General features: G+C 55.0%; 3 protein-coding genes and 1 non-coding gene across 4 annotated transcripts; 1 reads left to right on the top strand and 3 right to left on the bottom strand.

Annotated features, from left to right (window-relative positions):
- Positions 1–1,311: 1,311 nt before the first annotated feature.
- On the top strand, positions 1,312–7,653 carry NMRK2 (nicotinamide riboside kinase 2). Its single transcript, XM_005018675.6, has 8 exons — positions 1,312–1,533; positions 3,178–3,268; positions 4,101–4,149; positions 4,350–4,521; positions 6,076–6,147; positions 6,578–6,684; positions 7,100–7,185; positions 7,291–7,653. Exons 1-7 carry the CDS (start codon positions 1,508–1,510, stop codon positions 7,183–7,185), a joined length of 603 nt encoding a protein of 200 aa, XP_005018732.1. The 5' UTR covers positions 1,312–1,507; the 3' UTR covers positions 7,291–7,653.
- Positions 7,654–11,663: 4,010 nt separating this feature from the next.
- DAPK3 (death associated protein kinase 3) lies at positions 11,664–17,198 on the bottom strand. The gene is made up of 8 exons (XM_038169089.2): positions 16,999–17,198; positions 15,329–15,689; positions 15,121–15,250; positions 14,727–14,775; positions 14,549–14,575; positions 14,312–14,464; positions 13,869–13,914; positions 11,664–13,590 (listed from the first exon to the last, which is right to left on the bottom strand). The coding sequence occupies exons 1-8, from the start codon at positions 17,058–17,060 to the stop codon at positions 13,048–13,050; spliced, it is 1,371 nt and encodes a 456-aa protein (XP_038025017.2). The 5' UTR covers positions 17,061–17,198; the 3' UTR covers positions 11,664–13,047.
- Positions 17,199–17,931: 733 nt separating this feature from the next.
- Positions 17,932–26,662, bottom strand: EEF2 (eukaryotic translation elongation factor 2). Its single transcript, XM_038169086.2, has 15 exons — positions 26,379–26,662; positions 25,432–25,646; positions 24,659–24,840; positions 24,362–24,573; positions 23,386–23,564; positions 22,899–23,004; positions 22,470–22,583; positions 22,126–22,264; positions 21,503–21,698; positions 20,841–21,099; positions 20,400–20,507; positions 19,586–19,939; positions 19,018–19,200; positions 18,796–18,928; positions 17,932–18,405 (listed from the first exon to the last, which is right to left on the bottom strand). Exons 1-15 carry the CDS (start codon positions 26,631–26,633, stop codon positions 18,212–18,214), a joined length of 2,829 nt encoding a protein of 942 aa, XP_038025014.1. The 5' UTR covers positions 26,634–26,662; the 3' UTR covers positions 17,932–18,211.
- On the bottom strand, positions 22,773–22,841 carry LOC113845700 (small nucleolar RNA SNORD37). Its single transcript, XR_003501430.2, has one exon. It is a non-coding gene; the product is annotated as a small nucleolar RNA SNORD37 (small nucleolar RNA).
- Positions 26,663–27,760: the final 1,098 nt, after the last annotated feature.

Below are 27,760 nucleotides of genomic sequence, written 5' to 3'. Positions count from 1 at the left end.
GAAACAGAAAAATTCAAGTTAAATACAGCTTGGAGGCACTTGTTCTGGAAAAATAAATAAATAAATAAAAACCACCTTAATGATGTTGCACAATTGCCCATTTTGAGAAGAAGGTGTCATTGGTGTCTGCAAAATACTAGGGATATTTATAAGGTGTGAAACATTGCATTTTTAAAAAGAAATAATAAAAGGACACAGTGCTTTGGGTGATTTAAACTCTATTATACAAGATATTATTTAAAAACGCATGCTGTATGATTCACATCACTATGTTCATCGAAAAACATTCAGAGCTATCGCTAACTGCTTTACCTAACGTATTTCAAGAGAGCCCTGATTTTAGAAGTATCTGAAATGATTACAACTAAAGCACACACATATTTGTGCTGGGAAGTATTTATTCAAATAAACTATTTATTCTGGTTCAGCTAGAGTTAACACACCTTGAAAAAGGTTGCTTTACATGAGTGAACTGGGGAAGAGGCAGAGGAAAGTTAGTATCATTGTATATATATTATATAATATATATTATCTATATAATATATATTAACTATAAAATATATATTATCTATATCTTATCTATCTATATATACATATATCTATATATTATCTATATATCTTTATTATATATATTATCTATATAATATAATATAAACTGTAATATAATTGTATAGCATGTAATTTTATGACTTTGTGTCTGTGTATGAAGTACAAGCCCAAGGTTCAAAAGTTTTACAAATAAAAGTTTGAAAAGATCATGGCTTTACTGATTTTAGTCATCAGCCTCTGCGTATTCCTTTCTCTGAACAGCTTTACTAAAAACAGGGGAAAAAAATATTTTAGTTCCCATATCAGAAGTTTAGAGAAACAAAAATTTCCTTGTTCATTACATGCCTGGATGCCTTTAAAATTATCACAGTGGGACGGGGAAAATGAGGAGGAACGCAACGAGAGAGCTCGCCTGGCTTCAAGGAAAAAAACGAGGCGCTTAATTCTATCCCTGCACACCTCCATACCCTTCCCCAGACCTCCCAAAGGAAATGTAAAAAGGGGTGACATTTTCACCTACCCCATTACTAATTTAGGCAAAGGGAAGGCTTGCCAAAAAGCTATTAATAGCGGAGGCAGCAAGGGCAGCGGAGTGGGGGTCCGCGAGGGGTGCAGGAACAGGTGCAGCAGCAGCGCGCATGACCCTATATGCCGAGGTGAGGATTGGTTAATCCGGGCTCTAAAATATGGCATCTTGGGCTCATGATAGTCATAGGGCTTTTCCATCACCAGCGGGGCGGGGAAGCCGTGGGGAGGGCAGGGCGCTGCAGCGGGGCTCTATAAATTAAAGCCCAACCCGCCTTTTCTTCAATGGAATAGTAAAGCGGAACAGGGCCGAGAGGCGAAACGGGCAGGGGAAAAAAAAGGGGAGGAAAAGGGCCCGGAGCGGCTTCGTGCTGCCAAAAGTCACTTCAGCCCTTCCTCATTTGCCTCGCCGCATTCCTGCGACTCCGTGAAGATGAAATACATCATAGGCATCGGAGGGTAAGTGCCTGGCGGTGCCCTCGGTACCTAACACGCTGCTTTTCCGCTGTCCCTAATTGCTGTAAAATGAGCTGAGGGACCGTAAGGGGACGGGATTCTAGAAAACCCCCAAGTTGCTGACTTTAATTTATGTTTTATGTAACGCCCAGAGCTCTGCAGGGAGGCGCCCACCAAACTTCTACAGCATTAACGGGAGGCTGGCTGGAGTAGAAAGAAGTCTATTGTAAATAGGTTGAAGTAGAAAGAAGCGTATTGTAAATAGGCTGGAGTAGAAAGAAGTGCTGCAAATAGGCTTAAGTAGAAATTAGTACTGCAAATAGCCCCATAGGTGAAGTTACAGGCGTGGTGCGCCTTAACTCTGTAAAAGGACGTTTTCAACGTTAATTTAGGCTTTTAAAAACGTCTCTGAAGGACACAGGGAAGGGGGGGGAGCTGCTTTGAGTCGGATTATTGAACAAAAAGCTCTGTTCGGCAGCAAGGGAGGGCTTGGAAGCAGGCCTGCGGGCTGCCTGATGCAACTTGGCAGCGCTCCACTCACTGCAGAGGAGCTCGCTAAAGTGACCCCAGGCAAGACAGAGCCGAAAGGCAGGTCGAGGACAGCGTGTGATCTTATGAGCCTTTGGATTAAAATATATATATATGTATATTAAGAGATTAAGCGCAGTCAGGTTTGACAGCTCTCCCGCCTGGAGGGGGGGGGAGGGGTGTGCGGATGCCTCGTGTTCAGGCAGGTTCTGCGGCTCCAGGGCTGAATGGCTGTAAAAGGAAGGCGCTTCCCTCATTCACTACTAATTTAGAGCATTTTAACGGCACTTTTCGCGTGCCTTGCTCTCAGGGGGCAGCTCCTTCGGCCAGCCTCCTGGGCAGGAGAAGTGTCGGGGGGCAACGAGGGGCAGCAACAAGGGGGGGGGGTTCGGGCGCTTTACGCCCACTCCCGAAGCTGAGGGAAAGGGCTCAGCCCCCCCCCTTCTCCTCCTCCATCTTGCGGAAACACCCGCGGGGCTTCCCCCAGCCCCGGGGAGGGCCGCGAAGGCAGCGGGACGGAGCGGCCGCCACAGCGGCGGCGGGGCCTGAGATGGCGGCGGGGCCGCTCCCCTCAGCGGCGGGAGAAGGGGGGGGAGGGGTAAGGACACGCCGTCCCGCGCGCGGGAAGCGGCGGCCGTTAAGAGCGGCGCGAGCCGCGGCCGGACCGGGAGGGGGGGAGGGTGAGAACCAATCAGCGCTCAGCGCGCTCCGCCGAGGCGGGAAATTCAAACGTGGCGCGCGGGCTGCGCGCGCCCCAAAGTTCTGTCAGCGCCGTGCCCCCCCCCCCCCCCCCCCCGTCAGCGCCGTGCCCCCCCGTGTCCCCCTCAGCACCCCACAGTGGGTCTGTGAGCACCGTGTCCCCCGTGTCCCTGTCAGTACCTCAAAGCAGTTCTGTCAGCACCGTGTCCCCCATCCCAGTGTCCCCCGTGTCCATGTCTCCTGTGTCCCCGTCAGTACCTCAAAGCAGCCCCGTGTCCCCCCTGTGTCCCCCATCAGCCCCATGTCCCTGTCAGCACCCCAAAGCGTCTCCGTCAGCCCCGTGTCCCCCATGCCTATGTTCCCCGTGTCCCTCAGCCTCGTGTCCCTCATCCCGTTCCTGTCTCCCGTTCTCTGTTTCAGCGTCACCAACGGTGGCAAAACCACGCTGACCAACAGGCTTGTCAAGGCGCTGCCCAACTGCTGCGTCGTCCACCAGGACGACTTCTTCAAGGTGAGCCCGGCGCCTCCCGCTCGCCCCCGGCACGCGCCGCCTCTCCCACGTGTAGCAGTGGCCCCAGGCACCGAAAGCTTCCCTCAGTCCCCAGGACAGACCCAGCCCCAGCTCAGCTAAAAGCCCCGTGTCCATATGGACCCCTCAAGCTGGGCCTTTTCTCCTTGTTTCACCTAAAAAATGTGCCCCCAAGCAGCCCTCAGAGCTCCCACAGTGCGGCTTGCACCCTCAGAGAGGTGCTGGGCCACAAGCACTGCCCTGGTGGTGGCCTCGAGCGTGAATTTGGGTCAGAGGCCAGCTCCTGGCACTGGAGAAGGGGTCCCACATGGTTTTCCATAAGGACGTGGAGCCTGGCACGTGTAAAGCTTTCACTGGCCCATGAGTTATACTGTATTTTTGTTAGAAATGTTAGGAGGAGTTCAGCTATCTATTATTGGTCAGGTAAACTCAAAGTTACTTAACGCCACGTTGGCATATTAAGTCCTCACGTGCTCACACTAGGCCCCCTGTTTATAAATAGTTTGCCCAGGAATAATCCTTTACCTGCTCACATATAAATAGGGGGCATGGAGTGTTTTGGCCAGCAATCGCATACCAATTGTCAACCTCAAATTCTTTGCCACAAGTGGCTTATCTGAGCCAAGAGAGCTTTTTCAAAGCTCTTGGGTTGGTGAAAAACGGGAACTTAAAATTTTAACTAAGTAAGGTCGGTAGTGGTTTCGTTAAGTGAACACTTTGTTGGGTGTTGCGGTAGCGTCCAGGTTGTGATCGGATCTTAGGTAACTGATCACGCTGAGTTTGCAGCAATGTTTTATTGCTCACTATATTTCAGCCACAAGATCAAATAGAAGTCGGGGAAGACGGCTTTAAACAATGGGATGGTAAGAGCAGTGTTCGCTATAGGATGCAGTAATGTATATTTTTTTCCTAAGTATTTCTTTCTAATTATTAAAGTTTTAATAGTAAATTTAATTGTAATTTCAATTTTACGAGTTCATTCTATATTATACTTTCAAACCTGTGTGGTTCAAGGTATTTGATTGTGTGCCTCTTTCCCACCCACCCCCTTTCTTCTAACTAGTGTTGGATTCCTTGGATATGGAGGCAATGGTGAGCACTGTGCGTGCCTGGATTGAGAACCCAGTGAAGTTTGCCCGTTCCCACGGGGTGAATGTCACGCCTGGCTCTAAAGAGCCAGCCTCCAAAGATATCCATATTTTGGTCATTGAAGGCTTCCTGCTTTATAATTACAAGTAAGGTTTGGGGAACTATTAACGGCTTTCCAGGGAGGAACGCTAGATGACTAGTGCCAGGACTAAAACTTCCTTTTTACTAATACACCCTTCCTTCTCCTCCTGAGGTATCATGTCTAAGAATTTCTCACGCGTACAAAATCTGCTGCTGGTAAAACCGGGCTGCACACAGTGGCGTTTTTAGGGTAGGGCAGGAAGCTCTCCTTCCCCCCTGGTCTCCCAGCACACTGCCTAAACTGTGACCTGAGAAGGTCATTGATAAGAACAAGGAGATAATCAGTGCTGCGGTCACTGCTTGGAGTCCCTCCTGGGCTTCAGGAATAGTTCTCATGTGGTACACGTGCTTGCTTAACACTGGCTAAATTGAGCCACGTAATTAATTGTACTTTGGAGCAAAGATCAACTTTTTCACATTCGTATATGGGGAAAAAATGCTTGGCAAGAAGCTGGGGAGGCAAGTAGAGGAGAGAGCGGAGATTTCCAATAGCTAAATATACAAACTCCAGAAAAATGTCTGCTATAAACACAGCGAGCAGAGGGCTGGCTCCAAGCTGCTGCTTTGTTTACGAAACTTTGGCAAGAACAAGCTGTGCGTGACACTTGGCAAAAGTGGAATTCCTCCCGAGCTGTGCCGCAGGACGAGCAGCCCTGGGCTGCATGCACAGAGCGCGGCCAGCCGCGGGCTGCCCCAGCACAGCACCTGCTGCTCTTGGCCCGTCCCTCGGGAGGTGACGCTCGTACCTCTCCTGAAGGTTACAAATACCTCCCGAGTGCTCCGTCCCGGGAGCAGGAGCCTGCCCTTTGTCTGGGGAATATTTTTACATGTTTTTATATTCCCCAGAGCTTGCTCAATGCACACCGCAAGCATTTTCCAGACATCCCACCAGGGTCAAACTAGCTGCTTAGGTTAGATTTTTGCTTTTTAGATTTTAGAATCGTTCTATGCTTCTAAACGATAGAATGATTCTAAAACAGAATTCTAAAATAGAATCATTCTATGATTCTGTGCTTTTTAGATTTTTTTTTTTTTAGATTTTTTTTTTCAGGGTTTGTTTTCTTCAGCCTAATAGCAGTGCAACTCCGTAAGCCACGGTGGAGCTCAGTGACTGGGTTTCTGGAGGAACCTGTACCAAACCCGTTTCTCCGTGCACGTTTTGACTGCTCGCTTCTGCACGATGATCAGTTTGTTTGTGCCAGACTGAGGAGCTGAAACTTCAGCTGACTGCAAACAAAATTGAGCGGATAGAGCAAGAGCTGTGGTTCATCCCCCAGGCCCACCTAGCCCCACGTCTAATCTCCTCCAGTAACTCGTAGCAGATATTGGGGAGGGAGGGAGGGGGAGTTCTGACCTCTGAAAGCTCGCATTGTTCACGTTTTATAGCAACTAATAAACCTGCCATAGATCAGATATTGCCTTAATGAAAAGCAGAATTGTCTGCAATAGTTATAAATGTAAGAAGCAGAAAGATTTGTATGGCTTTCAGGGGTAACTTAGCACTTTTCTCTATGAGAAAGCAATAAATAGACACGTTCTTTCTTTCCACCCCACCCTAGACCACTGATAGACCTCTTTGACATACGCTACTACCTGGCAGTTCCGTACGACGAATGCAAAAGGAGGAGAAGGTAAGGGGATGCTTTGACTTTGACCCTTCCTCCCCCAAAACACTGCCTGCTGCAGTCAGGAGGGGCAGGCTTTTGAGCTACCTGCATCTTACTACCATCAGGATATATCTGTGTCACTTGCAAATTGGAATTACAGTTGAAAAGTTTAATCTAACTGGAGGAAGAGACTTCCTGAAGCTCTGGCTGTCCCCGTTGTGGGGGTTGTGTCAAGACTGCACTCGTTAAGGGGTGCAAACAGAGCAGTTTTGTTGCGTGCTTCCTTTAGGTTTTTGGATAAACTCGCTGCAAAACGTGGAAGTTATTGCCAATTATTGATAAGACCGACCAGCTCTGACATGCACGCAGCTGTCAGTTTAATTTCAGGCTGTAGTGCTGCCCGAGGGTGCAGCCCCTGTGGTCCTAACACTGCTTCCCACCTCTGTGTTCGCAGCACGCGCAACTACACCGTCCCTGACCCCCCCGGGCTCTTCGATGGACACGTCTGGCCCATGTACTTAAAGCACAGGAAAGAAATGGAGGACAACGGTGTTGATGTTGGTAAGGCTCTCCGAACCCAAAGCCTTTGGTGTTATACTCTGGACATTAAGGAAGGCAGTAATGTAATCAAGGCAATTTAACTGTAATGATGCAAGGCACTATTTTTACTGCTAAGTTATAGTCCTGGCCTACTTTCTGGACAGATAAATATATGCAGTCCTATAGCTAAGAACTCCTTCCCTTTCTTTTATATTATTAAGAACATTTTCCTTTATTATAAGGAAAAATAAAAGTTTATAATGGGTTAAGAGGTTTAGGGGGACATAGGTGTCTGAGAAGGGTTCTGTTTTCCAGAAAACAGAAGTGGAAAACAAGTCATCATTTGGATTAACCCAGTAAAATATTAAAAAAAATTAATCTACATACAAACTTTGTTCCGAGTAGAAGCCTGTGGACTGACTCTGTTTTCTTTCAGTTTATTTAGATGGACTGAAGTCTAGAGATGAGCTTTACAATCAAGTCTTTGAAGATATTCAGAACAAGTTTTTGAACTGCTTATAGGTAAATACATTGCTGCTGCCAAGGGGGTGAAAAGTGAGGGGCTGACTGCTGGAAACCATCTGCTCTTACACTCGGATGGTCACGCTGTTCCTTCTTGCTTTGCAGGGTCTCGGAAGACCTGAAAGACCCGTGTACAGAAATGATGTAAATAGTACTTGGAAGTCAGAACTGGGGTTTATTTGTGTAAACACTTCTTACACTGCCCTTTGGAAAGCATCTTTTGTATATAATTGAAAAATGAAGATAAGTTATTCGCAGCTGTGACGGACAGGATTTTTTTTTAATTATTTTATATTCCACTGGCTTAAACATAAGTTGAAAACGCATTTTCATTGTGGGACAAGTAGAGATGCATTTGGAAAACAACTGCCTCTCCTGCTTACATGCTTCTGCAGATATTAAGCCTTTATGTAATGGCTTGTTTGTAACGTCATCTTTCAAATTCAGTAAAAATCTATTTAAAACCTCTTTTCTGAGCTCCCATTTTCATATGTTGATCACCTTTAGTAAAAAGAGGTGCACACACACCACCACCAGAACACCAGCAGCCCACACATCTCGTGGCATTTGACATTTCATGCTGACCATACCTGTGCAGCTTCAGGCAGCCTGGCTTTAAGCGATAACTCCAGCCTGGAAACATAGCTTGGCTGTCCAACAAGGGTGAGAGTCTCAGAGGCGATCACGGGAGGTGAACAGCACTGCAGATATTTTTAAATCGCGGGTGTGAAACCAGTTTTATGTCAGCCTCAGCTTGTCTGCATTTCTCACTTTGTGCTCAGGCAAATGAGCGTGCAGAGATACCGTGGCCCGTTTCACAGAACTCTGGAGTGCTCCCAAGGTGAGAGGTTTGGATGGATGCCTGCATTTCTGCCTTTTGCAGTCCAGACAAGAGTTACTGTGTCCTAAATTCTCCAGCTAGCTGAACTTTGCGAGGTGGGGACTGCTTTGTTACTGAACTGAAAATCCAGCAGGAAAATCTGCGGGTTTTCTCAGGGAATGAGCGTGGCAGCTTCACATGAAGATTGTGCTACGTGGGGAATCGCTCCTCAGGAATTAGTACTGAAAATGCCAACCTAATTTTAGTCTGAAACAAACAGTGATCAAAGGTGTCCTTGGAGTGTGTGCGTGTACTGATAGACTTCTGGTTAACTTCATGTGGAAGTGTTCCAAGGAGCCTGTGCTGGAGAACGCAGGCCTTTAGCAGATCCTGCTGGGTGATCTGCCTTCAAAATGTCCTGCAGAGGAGCTCGCACCCCAACGCGTGTCCTCCCTTTCCAGCAAAACTATAAATAAATGACCCATGGGAAGAGTCTGATGGGGTTTTCTGCTGGTAGGCTTCTCTCGGTGTTACGGTGAGCTGAGAAAAGCTTCCCACTCAAAGCAAGAGAGCACGAAAGAGAAGGAAGAGGCAAACACAGCGAGAATATTACAATAAATTGTAATATGGAGCGTAACGTTACATAGAAGGTAGAAAGGACGGGGAGATATTGTTCCTGAAGCAAATCCAAGCGGTAGAGCTTCATTTTCCTGCACATCTCATGTTTTCTGAGGCCTCTGAGAACAATGCCCAGGTTCCCTCCAGGAAGAGCACGAGGCCTTCAGGCAGGCACGTGAGTCATGAAATCTGGTGGGGAGATTGGGCAAAGCGTGCCGAGGGCTGTGGGCCGCCTACCAAAATACCCCGGGGCTAAAGATAGGAAGTGCCACAGCACATGCAGCACCACGCAGAAAGGGCCGGTGATGTTAAAGCACAAAACCTCTCACGTGGGGCGAGGGCGGCGATCTTGGACACTCGCATAACTCGGCCGCGGCATCAGCACGGCTCGCCTCGGGTTTGCGGATGTTCCTTAATTAGAAACCTCGCTCCGGAAAGGCAGCTGCCGCGGGTTAACGGGAAATCACCCCAAAATCACCAGGGCTGCCTCACGGGATTTTAAATCGTTAACGTTTTCATTAAAAAGAAACATAAATCATTTTAAATCAGGAGGGAGAGCAGCGGCGAGGCAGGGCCACCCCCCTGCGCAGCAGGGACGCCACGGCCAGCGAGGAGGAGCGGATGCTGACGGCATCCATGCTTCCACAAGCTATAAAAAGGCATTTTTATTTCCTTCTGCGCCGCTCCAGGCGTGCCGGGAGGGACCCTCCAAGCTCTAATTACGCCGTTACATGGCAGAGCGCTCTTGTCAATGGCAAAGCTGAGGAATGCCGGGGCCGGAGCACTGGGACTTGTCACCGATACCTTGTAAGTCCATTCGGCATCGCCACAGGGAGCGTTTCCCACAGACTTGCTGATGGAAAAAAGCAGTCCCAGCGGAATTTGGCACGGGACGGGCGCCACAAGGGTTCCCCCGTGCTAACAGAGAGGTTGAACCCGCGCCTGATAAGCTGCATGAGACCATTTTGTCCTCGTGAAAGACATTTAAGGGAAAAGGCACCGCGCTCTTCCAGCTGCCCTCTAGGAAGCAACCACCACAGCCTTAAAAAAAAAAAAAAAACACTCATTTTAGCCCCACATTTCCAAGAGCCTCCTTTAGGAAATGCAGTTCCTGTAGGATTTAGTACGGAGCAGTGGCTCAGTCCTTTAAGCACTGACCTCCGGGACACTTCCCCCGTAAATCCTCCAGCACAGGGCAAGGTGGGCTTTGTTTGTTTGTTTGCTTTATTTTTATTTTTATTTTTATTTTTATTTTTCTTGTTTGGTTGTTTTATTTCCTTTTTTTCCCCACCACCTTTACAGCCCCACGCAGTGAGCACATCACGACCTTGTGCCAGCAGGCTGTCATTGAAAAAACCCCCCAAGGCCAAGCAGCAATTGCATGGGGGACAACAAAACTGCCCTGAATTCTGGTTTCCAAAAAATTTCGGCGATACCTCGGGCACCCAGCGGTTTGGGAACTCCCCACACCACCACCCCCGGGCCCGGCGGCCGCAGGGGCAGCGGGGCTGGGGCCGCGTGGCCAGAAACCTTCGGGGAGCCTGAAACCAAAACCGGCGGTGGGACAGGCGGCCCGGCAGCCTCAGCACTATGTGAGCTTTGGGAACAGCTGTGGCTATAGGATTTCCATACATCCCTTCGTGCGCTGGCTCCGCCGACAAAAGGCCAGGACAGAGCGGATGAAATGGGGCAGCCGCTGCTTGGCAGCTCCCCGGCTCCGGCCCCGCTGCGAGCAGGCCGTGGGCCACCCCTCTGCCCCGGGGGGACCCCAAAACCCCTCGATTGAAAGTTAAATTGGGCAGAAAGTGGGTTTTGTGCTGCTTCCCAGCCACCAGCCCAGCACACGGGGGCGGCCAGGGGGAATGGGGATGGTTTGGCCTGGTGGCAGCCCCCAACTCCTGCCTCGGAGCTGGGGGGCGCAGAGGGGGCCCTGTCCCCGTTGTCACACCTGTAAGGACAAGGGGTTGTAGGGGGACAGCTGTAACCCTAATAAATGGCACCCCAACAGCAGCCCCCACAGGGCTAACTGGGCCGGCAGCACTGGTACCAGTGACCACGGCCCAGTGCCACCAGTACCGGTGCCCCCATTCCAGCCCCCCCAGCCTGGTTCTTCTGGGCTCTTGTCCCTGGAGCTGAATTTCCCCCGTCAGACCCCAAAGCCACCACAGCGTCACCTTTCCTGAGGAGGGGGACCACAGCCAGGCTCTGGGGGACCTGTGGGGACAGCCAGGACCTGGCCCCCAGCTGCAGGCTGCACCCAAGGGTGCTGAGCACCACCGAGCCCCCACCCCAACCAGCTCCCAAGGGACAGGGCCGGCAGCAGCCCCACAGCCAGACCCCACCACCCCCATCCCCATGCACCCCAATCCCCCCCATCCCCGGGGGGCTGTGGCACTGCTCCTGCCCGAGCCCCCGTGGGGTCACGCTGTCACCCTCGGGCCCTGGATGCCAGCGTGTTGGCTGCAAAGGGGGGGGCTGACTAAAATTATCCCCCATCCGCATGCCCCGCGAGCTGGGATGAAACCGACACCCCGCAGGCACGTCAGCGGGGGCACGTGGCGTGTCCCCATGGCCTGCCCGCATCCCTCTCGTGCCCAGGGGAGCCTCGGGTGGCCCCGGCAATGGGGTCAGTGGGTCCCCCCCCGCCCCAAGCCTTTGGGGTTTGGGCTCGGTCCTGGCAAAATGTGGCCGGATCCGGACCCCACTGCCCCTGCGCCACGGTGCTCGGAGCCAGAGGGATGCCCGGCACCCGCTCGGAGGAGGATTTGGCCGGTGATTCCCCCAGATCAAATTCAGCCTCAATTTGGCTCCCTCTGTGCAGAGCGTGGGCAGCCGGATCCCCCTCGATGGTGCTGGCAGAAACCCAGCCCCGGCCCCTGCAGCCCCTCGGGACCTCACTCCCCAGACCCCATTAGGGAGGATCCTGGGGAAAAGGGCAGGGACCCCCCATCAACTCCCCCAGCCTTCCCCACCCCGCAGGACCCTCCCTAATTCAGACACCCCCTCCCCGCCACCCCAAGCCCACCCTAGAGCACGGGGCCAGGGTACAGAAATCTTTATTTGGCTAAAAGGGGACGGAGGGTGCTGCCTGGTGCCCAGGTTCAAAAGCTGAGGGAGCCGCAAGCAGCCCGGGGCCTGCCTCCCCCCGAGGAGCAGTGACAGTGGGGACAGCATCTGGGAAAAAGCCACTTTTGGGATGTTTTTCCCTTCGGGCACTGCAGTCCCTGGGACGTCACACCAGATGCTGCCGGGAGCAAAGGACCAGGCGAGAAGGCCACGTGGAGCCAGGAACCTTCCCGGCAACTCGGGGGCCCGCGCAGGCCAGCCCAGGCCACGGAGGTCTTGGGAAAAGGCACAAGAAAGGGGGGGAAGAGCCCGACCCAAGCAGAGGTCGGCCAATTCCCCCCCGCGCTTGGACAAAGCACGAGGCTCCGGGCGCTGAGGACAGAGCCAGAGACCCCAGGGAGGAAGAGCGAGCACCAGCGGATGGGGGATGCGAAGGACGAGCTGCTGGGAGAGCTCTGACACCACCCCAAAAAGACCCCAGGAGCCAGGGGACAATGCCACAGCTCCCGAGGGACTGAGGGGAGGACGGGGACAAGGACGAGCTCGGTGCCGGAGGGGAGCGCAGCCCCACAAAGGCCCCGTGAGGAGCTCACCGCCTCCACAGGCAGATCTGGTGCCCAGCACCCAGGAAAGCAAAGCAGAGAGGCAAAAGCAGCCTCTGGAGGCACGGAGAGAAGGAGCCCCAAAGGGTTTGGGGCTCCGAGAAGACAAAGGCCGGACCTCAGGGAGTCCCAGGGGTCCCAGAGGAGAGCAGTGGTCCCCAGCTCCAGCGGCAGTGCAGGGAGCACCCAGCTCAAGCACGGGGAGCATGCAGCCAGCAAGCAAAGCGAGAGCCACGGACAGAAAGCCAAAAGCCAGGTGAGCACAAGCCAGGAGCCTCGAGGCCCCGCGGGCAGAGGTGTCTCGGGACATGCAAGCTGCCCACGTGCCAGCCCTGGGCCCAGCAGTTTGTCAGAGCCCGCTCGGGATCCCTTTGCTGTGGTCCCACAAGTCCCCCATCGCCGCCCGGATGGACCCAGGTCGGGGCAGCCGGGGGGAAAAAGGGGGGAAAAAATTGAAGCTAAGAGACATCGGGGACAGCCACCGAAGGCTCTCACTGGATCAGCCCCTTGGGTAAGCAAGGGGCAGAGCCACCGAGGCTCCTTCAGCGCTGCCTCCTGCACGGAGCGGTGCCAAACCCCCCGGGGGCAGCCAGGCTGAGCTCGCCGGACCCCTGCTCCTCCGGGAGCCTCGCTCCTACGCTATAAAAGCTGCTGCAACCTCCTCCTGCTCCGGGCAAACAAGCAAAAGCTCAGCTGGGGGGGGGCAGCGGCCCTCCCCGCAGGCCCTGGGGGCTCCCCTCGACCCGCCGGGGTGGGCTAGCGGATGCTGCCGTCCCCCTCGCCGCTCTGCAGCTTCTCGCGCTCGATGGACCACACCAGCTCCTGCACGAACTTCATCTCGGAGGCCACCTGCTTGGCCAGCGCCTCGTAGTGGTTCTCCAGCTTTCGGTAGCGCCTCTTGAGGCCGTTGGCCACCTGCAGCACGCTCTTGGTCTCCTCTTGCGTCTGCTTCTTCAGCGCCTCTGTCTTCTGCAGCTCCTGGCGGATCTGGCGGAGGTCCTGGCTGATGCTCTCATTCTCCTCCTTGTACCACGACTCCTTCTCCTCGTAGATGGACAGCAGAGCCTCGATGTCCTCCTGGTAGGACTTCTTGTTCCTCTCCAGCTCTCGGAGGCTCTCCTCGGCCGCAGCCACCTCCTCCATGACCTTGGAGAAGCGCTCGAAGTTGATGTACGTGTTGTTGGGCGGCATGCTGGAGTGCGACTTGATGGTGTACTCCTTCAGGCGCGTCGTCTTCAGCCGGCGGCGCTCGGGCTTCTTGCCGTTGTCCTCATTGCGGACGTTCCTCCTCTTGATCACCTGGGAAGAGGGACAGCCACGGCGTGGGGCACAGCCAGGGCAGCAGGAACAGGACCTCCTGCCTCCTCCTCCACACCCCCTGGCGCTGCAGTGGAGCCAAACCGGCCCCGGCAGGGCTGGAGGAGCCGCCAAGAGCTGCGGGCACACAGACCTCCACCCCCTGACCTCCTGCAAGTCGGACACCCAGAAGGCACCACTAACTTCAGACCTTAATCCAAAACCTCCACCCCCTGACCTCCGGGAAGCCTGACACCCAAAAGACACCGGTAACTTCCTACCTTGATCCAGGGGTGCTCCAGGCTTTGAGCTATCGTCATCCGCTTCCTGCAACGACAGCAAAGCTGCGATCAAAGGAACTGCCCCGACGCGTGGCTGAGCCCTTGGTTCACCACTTCTTATGGGCCCAATTCCCTCCTAAGCTGCTGCAGCCACCGGGTGCTCCCAGAGACACCACGATTCTGGCAAAATCCACCCCACGCTGACACGGGGAAGACACCGTGAATCCTACAACCAGCAGAAAGCAAAGAGCAAAGGGGGAGGAATGGGGGAATAAATGGGATTTTAAACCAGCTCAGCAGGGACAGCCAGAGGTGGCGTCAGGCAGCACGGCAGGCTCAGAGAGAAACCCTAACGTGGAGAGGAGGAGGGCAGGCGTGGGGCTGCCTGCACCCGGGGACCATCCCCTCCCCTGGTTAATCCCCGTCTGCTCCCGGCCGCTCACTTGGGGTCCTTGACCAGCAGGCGTCGGATGAAGTCCTTGGCCAGCTCGCTGGTGTTGCTGAAGTACTCCTCGTCGAAGTCGTAGTTGACGGCCGATATGTTGGTCAAGGTCTCCTGCTTCGTCTCCCCCAGGAAGGGCGAGGCCCCGCTCAACCTGCGGCAAGAGCGGCTGGTCGCACCCCAAGGGGCAGGGACACCGCGGTCCCGATCCCTGCCCTCGCGGCGCCCCGATACTCACAGGATGTACGTGATGACACCGATGCTCCTGGAAAAGAGAGGAAACGAGGTCAAAGCCCCGCAGGTCCCTTCCCTATGCACCGAGTGGGCCTCGTCCTGCCCTGCCCCGGCTCCTCTCCGAGCAGCGCACGGGGCCGGCAGCGGGGCTGGCACGCGGGGCCCGCCTGCAGAGCACTCACCACATGTCCGCCTCCAGCCCCAGGGGTTCGTAGTTCACAATTTCCGGAGCTTTGGAAGGAAAGAAGGGAGGGAAGAGATTTATTCTGGGGAGAAAAAATTCCATCTGTCCCCATCGAGGCATTCATCCCCCGCCCGGACACTTCCTCCGGAGCTTTCAGGGAGACACGTGGGGTGCCCAGCTCGGCCCCCAAATCTTAGGGTGCCCGAGGATGGCAGGACTGAGGAATCTGGCTGCTCTGCCCACCCTGGGGCCGCAGTTTGGACACTGAGCTCATTGCTGCATAAAGGCACGAGTGGCAAAATCTTGGAGATGTTGGGAGAGGGAAGGAGCAGGGACGTTGCTGCACGCTTGGCTGGGGACCCCCCCCAAAACCAACGCCTGCCCGGCCTCACCCACAAACTCCGGGGTCCCAAAGATGTTCTTGAACTCGTTCCCAGCTTCGATCTTGTGGGCGATCCCGAAGTCGATGAGTTTGATGCGAGGGTTTGGCACGTTCTTGTCCAGCAGCATGATGTTCTCCGGCTGCAGAGGGAGAGGAGCAGCATTTACAGCCCACCCCCAGACTCCGGACACGGGGTCCTCACACGGGCCAGGCCTCACCTTCAAGTCGAAGTGGGCGATGCGCTTGGAGTGCAGGTAGTGCACCCCGTCCAGGATCTGCTTGAGGAACTGGGTGGCCTCCTCCTCCGTCAGGGACTCCTTCTCGGCCAGGAAATCGAAGAGCTCGCCCCCCGAGACCAGCTCCAGGATCAGCACCACGTCCGTTTTGTTCTCAAAGATGTCGTGCAGCGTGATGATGTTGGGGTGCTGGATCTCCCGCAGGATGTCCACCTCCCTCTCGATCTCCTCCCTGCTCACGCCGCGCCGGCTGGACGAGAGCCGCCGCTTCTTGATGAACTTGGCCGCGTACTCCAGGCCCGTTTTCCTCTCCCGACACTTCCGCACGATGGCAAACTGGCCGCTGGGGGAGGCATGGAGGGGGGGCAAGGTGAGGACAGGACACCCCGCGCCGTGCCCGCTGGTGCGGGAGGACGCGCAGCTCCCCCAGGTTTTGGAACTGGGGTCCTCCCGTGCGGATCTGACACAACCCACCCTGATCTGATACAACCCCGCACTGGTCCTCCAGCTGTAGGACGGGACTGGGGGCGCTGAAATCCCTACGGCAGAGCCAGGAGGAGAAAAAAACCCAACCCCGGGGCAGGCGTGAGCCAAGCGGCTCAGCTGGAGCCGGCGTTCCAAGCAGCCCCCGTGGAGCGGCGCTGAGTGGGACACAGGAAGGAAATTCCTCCCGAGGACACGGCGGCTGCCGCCTTGTCCCCAGCTGCAGATGTCACCGCGAGCCGCTCGGCCCCCGGCCGGGCCATAACCGTGGCCTCCAGCCCTGCTCCCCGGCACACGGCCACTCCCGAGCCCGGTGCTCGCTGCTAGGGGAGGCTGAAATCTGCCCACGGGGATGGGGACGCTGCTGGCACCCGGCCCTCCCGGCACCCCCGGGCCCCCGCAGCCCCACGGAGGCCAGGAGGGGGGCACAGCCCCACGGCCCCGCGCTGCTCGGCCCCGCGCTGCTCACCCGAGAGGCCCTATAAGGCCCTGTAAGGCCCTATAAGGCCCAGAGCAGGGCCGCCACGGCGTGTGGGGAGAGGCAATGGGGAAGTGCTGGGGCTGTGCTGCCACCGCAGAGCTGTGGTGTGAGAGCTTGTCGTGACATAAAGCTTGTCGTGACGTAAGAGCTCGTGATAAAAGAGCTCAGTGATGTACGAGCTCGTTGTGATGTACGAGCTCACCGAGATGAGTTCGTCGTGATGTAAGAGCTCACCCTAAGAGCTCACTCTGATGTAAGTGCTCATCGTGACATAAGCACTTGTCACGACATAAGAGCTCATCACGACATACGAGCTCACTCTGATGTCAGAGCTCATCACGACATAAGAGCTCATCGTGACATAAGAGCTGCTCACGACGTGCGATCTCGCTCTGACATCAGAGCTCCTCGTGACATGGGGGCTTGTTGCGACATACCGAGGAGCCCCCCAACAGAAGAGCTTGTTGCGACAGAAGAGCTCGTCCTCAGGGCTCACCCTGTGGGCGCTCCCCATGACGTCACCACTCCCCATGACGTTATCACTCCCCATGACGTCACCACTCCCCATGACGTCATCACTCCCCACGACGTAAGCACTCCCCATGACGTCACCGCCCCCCATGACGTCACCGCCCCCCATGACGCCAGCCCTCCCCGTGCCCCCCCACCCCCCCAGCCCCCCCCGTACCTGCCGAGCTCCCCGCCCATCTCGTAGAACTCCTCCACGTTCTCCTGCCGGAAGCCGGACATGGCCGCGGGGCCGCCGCTCCCCGGCCGGGCCGAGGGCTCCGCTCAGCGCCTGCAGCGCGGACCCGGGGCCGCGATCGTTCCGCGGAGCCGCCCCCGGTGCCCTCCTCCCCCCCCTCCCCGCCCCTCAGCGCCCCCCGGCCCGGCCCCGCCCCTCCCGGCCCCACCTGGGCCGCCGCATTCCAGCACAGCGCAGGCCCCGCCCCCCGGCGCCTCCCATTGGCTGCCGCGCCTCGCCAGGCCACGCCCCCCTCAGGGCGATGACGTCACCGCGGGGCCAACACCGCCCGGCAGCGGGTTCGAGACCCGCCCCCGGCCCCCTCCCGGCGCGGCGGCGAAATGCAGCCCCCGGATCCCCCCCCCCCAGCCGCATTTTCACCCCCCCTTCTCCCCGTTATTCCTCCCCCCACCGAGGCCGGCAGCAGGCGGGCAGGGGGCCAGAGCCCGCTGCTAGCGGGAGAAACAGCCGCAGGCAGCCCCCCCCCCCCCCCCAGGGAAGCAAGCAGGAGCCCCCGCGCCTCTTCAATCACCATATCAAATTTATTATTTCCAGTGGCACTAATACATTGGTTGATGGTTCATGATGACAAGCACACTGCACGAGATCTCCTTGCCTTCTAGTTTCTGCCCAACCAGAAATCCCTGGACACCCCCTCCCTGAAAACCCACTGCAGGCCATTAGCAGGAGCCAGCCCCCTCCTCCCCCATCCGCCCCCGGTTCGCGTTCAGTTGGGCACCGTCCCCCCCCCTTAAAGAAATAAGAGCTCAGCACATCCCTGCTCCCCCACCTCCAGCCGCTCCTCTACACCCTCCGAAAATAAAGCAGAGATGCTCCTCCTCACCCCCGAGTCAAATAAATATGGAATCAGGCAACTCTAGTTGCATCAAGTGGAAATGTTTTAGTTACAATGGCACCGAGTGGGGCCCCAGATGAGTCATGTGCAACACAGAAACCTATAAGGCTGAATATCAATGCTTTTTTGTTGAAAGTCTCAAATCGCTATGAAACTGATTAAGTACAATGCAAAGAGATGGTCACTGCAGTCTACCATTTGCCTGCTGCACTGGTGGTGTTACGCTAGTTAGTTTTGTTTTTGTTTTTTTTCTCCGAGTCCAACAGCAGTGACAGTGATGCTGGGGCAGCTGGGTGGCTTTTACAACTTGTCCAGGAAGTTGTCCAGTGCGGGGATGCCCTCCTTCAGCCCTTTGCGTTTGCGGGTCTCGGCCACCACCTGGGAGGGACGGCTGGCGCTGTCGAAGGGGTCCCCGGGCAGGATCTGCCAGTGGTCGAACACGCACTGGGGGAAGGCCTGGCCACCGGTGTTGGACCTCAGGTCAGCTGTAAAACCTGGAGGGGAGAGCAGAGATGAGAATTGTTTCCCTGCAGCTTCACGTCATCACCTCTCCCACAGGGCAGATGTGGTGCATGTGGTGTCCAACAGCACCAACCTGTCACACTCCTCAGCTACGGTGACTTCCCATTTTCCCCTCATCCCCTTTAGGAATGCTGCTGGTGACCCACAACAGGACCCTAAAGGGGCACCCAAGCCTCCAAGGGGGCACCCAAGCCTCCAAGGATGGCAGCTTGCAGGGCACCTGGCAGCCTACATCCCAAGCTCCTGGTCAGGAGCAGCTGGACACCAAGGTTCTCCTACCAGAGCAGGATTTAGGATTTACCTGCCTGTAGCTGTCAGCTCGTGTGCCCCCCTTGCTACGCTCCCAGAGCCCCCCCACTCACCAAAGGACTCGTTGACAGGCAGGTAGGCCTTGACCACAAACATGGGGGTGCCGGCCACCTGGGACTCCTCGAAGACGTGGCCACGTTTCCTGTTCAGCACACCGTAGATGCCGCCAACCACCTGCTCTGGGCACTGCAAGAGAGGGGTCAGGACTGTAAATACCCACCTGCATTTGCCACACACAGGCTCTTCGGAGCTTCTGGGCTGAGCTTTCTCCTTACCTGGATTTCCACAAGGTAGATGGGCTCCATGAGCCTGGGCTGGGCAGTAAGCACGCAGGCGTAGAGGCATCTCCTGGCAGTGGGGATGATCTGCCCGCCTCCACGGTGGATGGCATCAGCGTGCAGGGTCACATCATGCACATCGAAGCGAACGCCACGCATGTTCTCCTCACACAGGACCCCCTGGGAAAGGGAAGCAGGCTGTCAAGCAGCTCTGGGGGCAGAAGGCAGCCTATACTGGCATGCTCTGCTCCCTCAGCTTACTGGGATCTACTGGTGTCTCAGCTTACTGATGTTCCTTGGGAGTGGGTCCTACAGCAGCGAGCACAGCAGCTCACTTGGTACACCAAGAAGCTACTCAGCATTTTATCTTCCTTACCAATGAGTTAAGAATCAGCTATTCCTACCTCTAATACATCAGTACAACTTCTCAGAGCACTGAAGCCTTTTACTAACTTCGTTGTGTTACCTCCAAAGCTCACCTCAGCACCAGCTTTTCAGGACTCAGCACACTGCTGCCCTGGAGCAGTTGGCCCCAGAAGCTGAGCGCCAGAAGCACGGCCCCTACCTCCTTTGTCGCCCACTGGAAGCCGGCCACCACACTGTCCTTGATCTCGTTCAGGTACTGCACTCCCTTGGTGATGTCGGTCAGGATGTTGGGGCCAGTGCCATCGGGACCGAAGCACCAGATCTTCCTGGCTTCGGTGACGTCCCACTCGTACTTCTCGGCCAGGTAGCGAGCTCGCTGTTTCAACTCCTGGCGAGCAGAGACCTCGCCCTTGTCAATGTCTTCAGCCAATCCGTCGGGGAAGGGCCGGGCCTTCATGTACAGCCTGTTGTGTTTGTTGGGGGACTTGGAAAGGCACATCACATTGGACTCCTCGCTGACTGTCTCACGGTAAGACACAACAGGATCAGATTTCTGCAGTGACAAAGAGCACAGCAGAGAACAGCAGTGAGACACCAACCGAACTGCAGCTCACACCAGTGCTAAGGCAGAGCAGTGCTAGCACCAAACTCTGACTGCTTGGACTTCAAGAGGAGCCCCCACTGGCTGCAAGTTCATGTAAATGCACTTACAGCAGGGACAACACCCAACCCACGCTGCTTTACAGGTAGTGTAACAAAATGCAGCGTTAAGCAGCCAACAGTAAATCAAATGAGGAGCGGTGTGAGCCTCACTCACACTCTGCTCCATCCACCATAGCTGGAATGCTTGAACTGCCACTGCAGTAACTGGCACCCCAGGGATTTGCTCCCCCGTGGCAGGAGCTGCAGAGACAGGCAGCTGCATCTGTGTTGTCAGTTAGGAGCCTCCAAGCTGCAGAGTCATTCTGCCCCAGCAGCCCCTCAGCCCACCAGGCTGCGTGCAGCAGCTGTACCTTTATAGGAATGCAGGCGTGGTCCTCCTCCAGATCCTTCAGGCAGATTTCCAAGTGCAGCTCCCCTGCTCCAGCAATGATGTGCTCTCCAGACTCCTCAATGATGCACTGCAAAGAGCATGAACGCAGCAGGTGAGTGACTGCAACACAAGGAAAGCTCCTGTGCACACAACGCTAACATTTAGCAAAAGTCAGAGACCATCGGGCTTCTAACTCATGAGTTGAGTTTTGGGAACTCTTTCCACTGGTCTGAGGGTGACTCAGCACCAGCCCAAAGGTGAAGTGCTCCACTTAGGTGGGGCTGGGACCAGTACCCAGCTCAGGGCATTTCCCTGCCAGTGTGCCCAGTGCAACCACAAAGGCCAAAAAGAACACAGCACCGACCAGAAGCCTACTGAGAGGCACAACCAGGAGCTCTGCACCTCAAACTCTGACATTCACCTGCACCATAGGGTCAGACTTGGCGAGACGCTTCAGTCCTTCCACTAGTTTGGGCAGGTCAGCAGGGTTCTTGGCTTCAACAGCCACGCGCACGACGGGGCTGACGCTGAACTTCATGACTCTCATGTTGTGAGCGTGCTCGAAGGTGGTAATGGTTCCAGTCTTCACAAGGAACTGGTCGACACCAACCAGACCAACAATGTTTCCGCAAGGCACGTCCTCGATGGGTTCGACATAGCGGCCCATCATGAGAATGGTCCTGAAGAAAGAGAAAGCTGGGTTTGAAGGATGAAGTCCCACAAGGCAGCATCCCAGAGCTGTGCTAGCAGACTTGAAATCAGCGGCCAAGCCTTTCTCATGGCTTCAGACATAAGAACCAGCCCCCAAAACAGTTCTAGAACCAGCCCCCAAAACAGTTCTAGAACCAGCCCCCAAAACAGTTCTAGAACCAGCCCCCAAAACAGTTCTAGAACCAGCCCCCAAAACAGTTCTAGAACCAGCCCCCAAAACAGTTCTAGAACCAGCCCCCAAAACAGTTCTAGAACCAGCCCCCAAAACAGTTCTAGAACCAGCCCCCAAAACAGTTCTAGAACCAGCCCCCAAAACAGTTCTAGAACCACAAACCTGAACCACAGCTGTGACTGTACTTGGCCAGGACTGACCTTTGGATTGGCTTTAGGTACAGATCCTCCTTCTTGCCAGGTGTGTAGTTGGGCCCCATGATCCTGACTTTCAAGCCAGTTGAAACGAGACCAGAGAAAACACGTCCAAAAGCGTAGAAACGTCCCTTGTCGGAGGTTGGCACCATTTTAGAGATGTACATCATCAGGGGGCCTTTGGGGTCACAGTTCTTAATACCTGGGAAGAGGAGAGAATCAAGTTAATTCAGGTGACATTTCCAGCAACCAGCATAACCACCCACGGGCCCCTAATCAGACTGTACCCAACAGTGCCCCCGCCTGTTCCCTGCTGGCCAGCTGGCTAGCACTACCAGTGAGAGATCAGACTGCCAAGAAATCTTTTACCAGAGATCTTTTAAACAAATACAGGCTCAGCCTGAGCCTTTGGCATACACCCTGGCTTCTCTCCAGTTACTTACCTAGCTCAGCCCTCCCGAGTAAAGTGCTAGCTCATAAGCCTGTTTGATCCATGCTAGAAGAGCTACGGGGTCAAGAATTAGAGGAGCTACTAAGCTGGGGACACAGAACAAGACAGTCCCAGGCATGTCAGACCACAGAGCAGTTACGTGGAGAGATCCCTCACGGCCAAGAAGGGCTCATCGTACCTATGGCAGCCTCATCATCGGGGGGTCCCTCATAGAGCAGCTCGCAGCGGTACTTCTGGGCTGTGACAGGAGAAGGCAGGTGGATGGTGATCATCTGCAGCAGGGCATCTCCAGCAGGCAGCCACCGCCTCATCACGGCCTGCAGCAGAGATTAGAGGTGTAAGACTCAAGCAGATTGTTCCAAGCAGAGCAGTTAACCTTCCCCTCCTCACTCCCCTCTAAGCTGTCAGCACCTTCCAACCCAAGCACGATTTGTAGCTGCTGAGTAAGTTCATACAGCTGGATCAGCCAAACTTCTGACCTCTCCTCATGGAAGATTCAGACCAATTTCAGACCAACCTCACCTTCAGCAGGGGCTTGCCCTCCTTGTCCTTATCTTCACTGTCAAGCTTGATGTCCAGTTTCTCAATCAGTTTAGCTGCCTCCTCTTTCTTGAAGCTCATGATTGCATCGAAAACCTAAAACAGCAGCAACATTCGTGAATGCCTCTAATGACCCACTCTGAAGCAGCAGCACAAACTCCACACACCCTACAGAACCTGAGTTCTGACCTTCCACCCCATTAAATCCATGTAGACATAGGCACATACTTGTCTCCCCCTTATCTGCTACCAGCTTCCCTGCCTGCTAGTAATGAGCTAGGCTTGTGTCAGATACTCAAATTTCTTCAATCAAACACGTCAGGTCAAAGTGAAGAAATTTTCCATCATCACGCACTGCAGCAGAACCAGGAGCTGAAGGCACAAGCAAGGGCTGAGCACTAAGAAACACACCTTAAAGATAGGGTCAAGGATGAGCTGGCAGAACGTCCTGGGCAGTTTCTTTCCATCAGGGCCAGTAGCAGACTTGCTGAACTTGCCAGTAGCAGGATCAAAATACCTGGAGAAAGAATTATGCCAGACAGCAATCAATGCCCAGTCCAGGCACAGAGCTGTGGCTTTTCCTGCTTAGCTCAGGTCAGAGAAAAGAGTTGCTGAGTAAGAACTCTACTTTCCCAATCACTCAGGCTTTCAGAGCTGGCCAAAATGCATTTACTCACATTGCCAGCTCACCATCCCCTCCCCATTTATCTGGCTTTCCTGTCCTGTAAAGATTTAACAGGAGACAGATCTCTGAACCAGAGCTAGCACAAGGACCAAGTCACTGAGACAGGGCTGTGAACAGGCACAACCACATCCTCCCCTCCTCACTGATCTTCTGCACCCGCAGGTTACAGGCACGCAGCTGGCCTGGAAATTTAAGTCAGCCCCAACTGCTCACCTATCTCCCCACAGCTTCTTCATCATGTCTTCTACTTTCTTGGCACGCTCAGATGGATTCAGCTGGGCGTCACCCTTGGCAGCAAACTTTGCAACATACATTTCAGCAAATTGTTTCAAAGTGAAAGCCCAGCCGTGCAGACCAGAACCAAAGCCAACTGTACCAAGCACTGGATCGATCTGAAAAGCAACAAACAGTTGGGTTACAGAGGAGCAACAACAGCTGTTAAAAATTGGGAATGTCCCAGCAGCCAGCCTCAAACACACTCAGTATGGCTCCACCAAGCAGAGTTTGAAGATAGAACTTCAGAGCTACAGAGCCTTGAGCATTTCCGTGACTGCCACCATCTGCCTGGGGGGCAGCCTGGCAGATGTGCACCATTTTAGCTTTGCAACGCAGAACTGGATAAGTTTTTCCCAGTTCAGTTGACTATTCTTCACTTCAAGCAGCTCAACATCTGCTTAACTTGCATGCAGGTAAGACTCTTGTCCTTAACAGGAGTTATCAGCAGCATATAACACCTGTAATGTGCACACAAGTGCTCAGCAGGAACAAAGCACAGAGGTTTTCTCAGTTCCCTCAGCCAGAAATCCTGCTCATTGCCTGGGAGTCCAGCAGGGAGCACAGGACAGAGGTACAAACTCCAACTACCCTGCAATCTCAGGAGACAGCTGGTGCTGAACAGTAGCCAGGGATCTTGCATCACCTGATGCCAGCTGCATAAAGAGCCCTACAGAGGGAAGATACTTCCCTGGATTTACGATATTCATTTCCTCAAGGCTTGTACTAACAGAAGATTCTGAAGGAAAGCAAGCAAAAGATCCCCAGACCAGTGGAGCCTGGGTAGCAGGGGTACATTAGTCATTCCAGTCTCACTTCTCCCTTTGGTAGAGCAAAGGACTACTGAAAGGCCACAACTGATTACTTTTGCTCAAGTGATTTATTTCACAGGCAGTGTTCACAGCCACTCACTTACCATGATATTTCCCATGGGACCGCTTTCTCCTTCCCCATACGTGGAGATGATGACATTGACATTTTCAACAATGCGCTGGAAGGTCTGATACAGCTCTTCTGGCTCGAGCTGCAGCTCCAGCAGCGCTCGGTCCATCTTGTTCATCATCAGGACAGGCTTGATCCTCTCAGCAATGGCCTGACGCAGCACAGTCTCTGTCTGCACGCACACGCCTGTCAAACGCATGGAAATTAGCTCTCTTATTTTCAAACTTGACCAAAATACACTGCAGTTACACATGGCTACAGGAAACCTTACCAGAGACACAGTCAACAACAACCAGGGCACCGTCAGTGACACGAAGAGCAGCAGTGACCTCTGAAGAGAAATCCACGTGCCCAGGAGAGTCAATCAGGTTGATCAAAAAACCAGAACCATCCTTGCTCTGCTTGATGAAGGCCAAATCATTTTCAGAGAGCTCATAAAATAGAGAAATAGCTCTGAAATAAAAGAAAAACTCGAAGTTTGTAACCATGCATTACCACTCCCCAGTGCTTAGAAACAAACATGCAATTAGGAGCTGCCTTTCATCCTGCACAGAAGCTGCACTTGGGCTTCAGGATTTCTTCAATCATGTTCCTGGGAGGCCAGCATGGAAGATACTCAGAAGCTAAAAAACTGTGCTTCCTATGCTTTCCTGAAATCATAACCCCTTCTGGCGATTGGAAGTGCCGAAAGAGCACTTTCAGACAAGTATTTCTGCTTCTTCTACTACGTCTAATCCCTTCCCATCCCCTTTCAGACTCCTCAGCCACTCATGGTGACACAGCCTGGTCTGCAGGCAGAGACACTCCTAGGAACAGTGGCTGCTCACCAGACAGCCTCCATACCACAGGGCTTCTGTGAACACCGATCCCAATACTTGCTCTTTCATTTAAGCAATTCTCATGAGAACGAGGTAAGCTCCTGAATGGCATGACCAGAGAATGTCTGACTTCTTTGAGCTCAAGAGAAAAACAGCCTAGGATTCAAAGCACCTCCAAGGTCAGAATGCACAGAAGCATCAAAGCACCTGAAGAAGGACAACTCACGTTGATTTGATGGTGATGCACCGTTCCTGCTCATCCTTTCTTGTGTCAGTAAAACGAGTCTCCCCCGCGCGGGCAGAGGCGATGATACCAGCTTTGCATACCAGGGAGTCAGTCAGGGTTGATTTGCCATGATCAACGTGGGCGATCACAGACATGTTCCTGATGTTGGCCTTTTTGTCCATGATGGCCCGTATCTGGTCTACTGTGAAGTTCACCTTGAAGGAAGAAAGAAAGGAAAAACACGCCGTGTATAAAAAAAACAGGCTTTATTTTTTCTAGCAAGGCCAACCGACAACGCTGATACCTGGCACTGCCAAGTTTACTCCTGCTGACATCGATTCTGCCTGCGCAGCCAGCGCTATGAGCCGCCCCGCAGGAGGAACACCAAGGGCACTGCAGACACCAGCGCTGCGAACAGCGAGGCCCAGGCTGGCGCTGCAGGCACCCAGCAGCCGCCGACACCCCGAGCACACCCTACAAACCCCGCTACCTCTCGTGGACGCAAAACGTGCTGAAAAACCTTAACCTCACTGAGCAAAAACCCTGCATAAAAGGCGTTCTGGGAGCTGACAGCCCGCCAGGCTGCCCCCGCCGGGCCCGCAGCGTTACATAACGCCCGGTGGCCTCCCGGCCCCGTTCCGCTGCCACATCACCGCCGCTCCCCCCGCCGGGCCAGGCCCTGCACAACCCGGCACCAGCACGGGAGGGCCCCCAAGGGGCTGCCACAGCCCCCCCTCCCCCCCCTTATTCCCCCTTTCCCCTCCCCCATCCCCAGTCACCCCCCTCCCCCCCTCCCGGCTCCAGCCCCACCCCTCAGCACAGGCCCAGCCCGCAGCGCCAGGCCCCTGCCCCGCCGCCGGCCCTCCCGGAGCAGCGATCCCGGGTCCCGCAAGCCCCTCGAGGTCCCCTCCGACCCCCCCGGGCGGCGGCGGGGCGCGGGGGCTCACCATGATGGCGGATGGCGGTGGATTCTGCGAGGCGGGGGGGGGGAGCGGTAATGGCGGCAGCGGCGGCCCTGTCTCGGTGGCGAGCGCAGAGCGGGCGGAAGAGAGCGCTGACGTCAACCGCCCCCCTTTTATATGGCGGCGCCGGCCGGGGGGCGGAGCCTGCGCGCTTCGTGCGCACTGCGCATGCGCAGCCGCGCCTGTCTCGCTCCCGGCTGCCCGCGACTCTATGGGCGGGCGAGGTCCAGCCCCGGCCATGAGGAGGCCACGCCCCTTTTTCTGTTAGGCCACGCCCACCAGCCCCGGCCTGTCAGTGGCGGTTTGCGCATGCGCACATCGGTTCGGGAGGGGGGGCTACAGCGCCCCCTGCCGCCGGGCGGGGCCCTGCGCTGGGCCCGCGGGGCTGAGGGAGGGGAACCCGGGCACAGAACGCCAGGATCAGTAAAAAAACAATAAATAAATAAATAAAAAGCCTCCAAACCAAAATCATCTGGTGCTACCCTACCACCAGTGTCACCCCACTGAGCCGTGTCCCCAAGCACCACGTCCAGCCCCTCCTTGAGCACCCCCAGGGACGGGGACCCCACCACACCCCGGCCACCTGATGCCCTGACAGAAATGTCGCCTCATTTCCAACCTAAACCTCCCCTGGCACAACTCGAGGCCGCTCCCTCTGGTCCTATCACTAGTTATCTGTGAGCAGAGGCCGACCCCCAGCCTCCCCCACCTTCCTTCCAGGCGGTTGCAGAGAGCAATGAGGTCTCCCCTCAGCCTCCTCCAGCCCAAACACCCCCAATTCCCTCAGCCGCTCCTCGCAGGGCTCGTGTCCCAGGCCCTTCCCCAGCCTCGTAGCCCTTCTCTGGACACACTCCAGGGCCTCGATGTCCTTCTGGTAGTGAGGGGCACAAAACTGAACCCAGCACTTGAGGTGTAGCCTCACCAGAGCCAAGCACAGGGGGATGGTCACCTCCCCGCTCCTGCTGGCTGCACCATTCCCGATCCCTGCCCCAAAAAGGGCCGGGGCAGGGACTGTGTGGTGTGGGGAACGACCCTGAATGTGTTTGCAGGAGGAGTCCTTCGAGCCCAGCACAGGAAGGCTGCCCACACTTGCTGTGTTGTTGTAGTGTACGGAGAACCCAAGGTGTCGTGCGGTTAACAGAATTACCTGAGCTAGGAGCAAACTAAAAGGAGGCCATAAAGATGGACAAAGCAAAGAGGGACTCCACACGGTGGAACGTCACCATCTCCACAGCATACACATTTTGCTTCTCTTTTCTTCCTTCCCCATAGCATCATAGGACACTGTCGCTCCCCCTCCATCACCTAGGACGTGAAGAGAACTTTCATGAATCCCACTTTGTCCCCAGGCCACCCTGCCAGGCAGC

Source organism: Anas platyrhynchos, chromosome 29 (genome assembly GCF_047663525.1).
Source record: "Anas platyrhynchos isolate ZD024472 breed Pekin duck chromosome 29, IASCAAS_PekinDuck_T2T, whole genome shotgun sequence".
In the NCBI taxonomy this organism is placed as follows: domain Eukaryota; kingdom Metazoa; phylum Chordata; class Aves; order Anseriformes; family Anatidae; genus Anas; species Anas platyrhynchos.
Note: the sequence above shows the minus strand (reverse complement) of the source record. Positions and strands in the feature narration are given on the sequence as shown.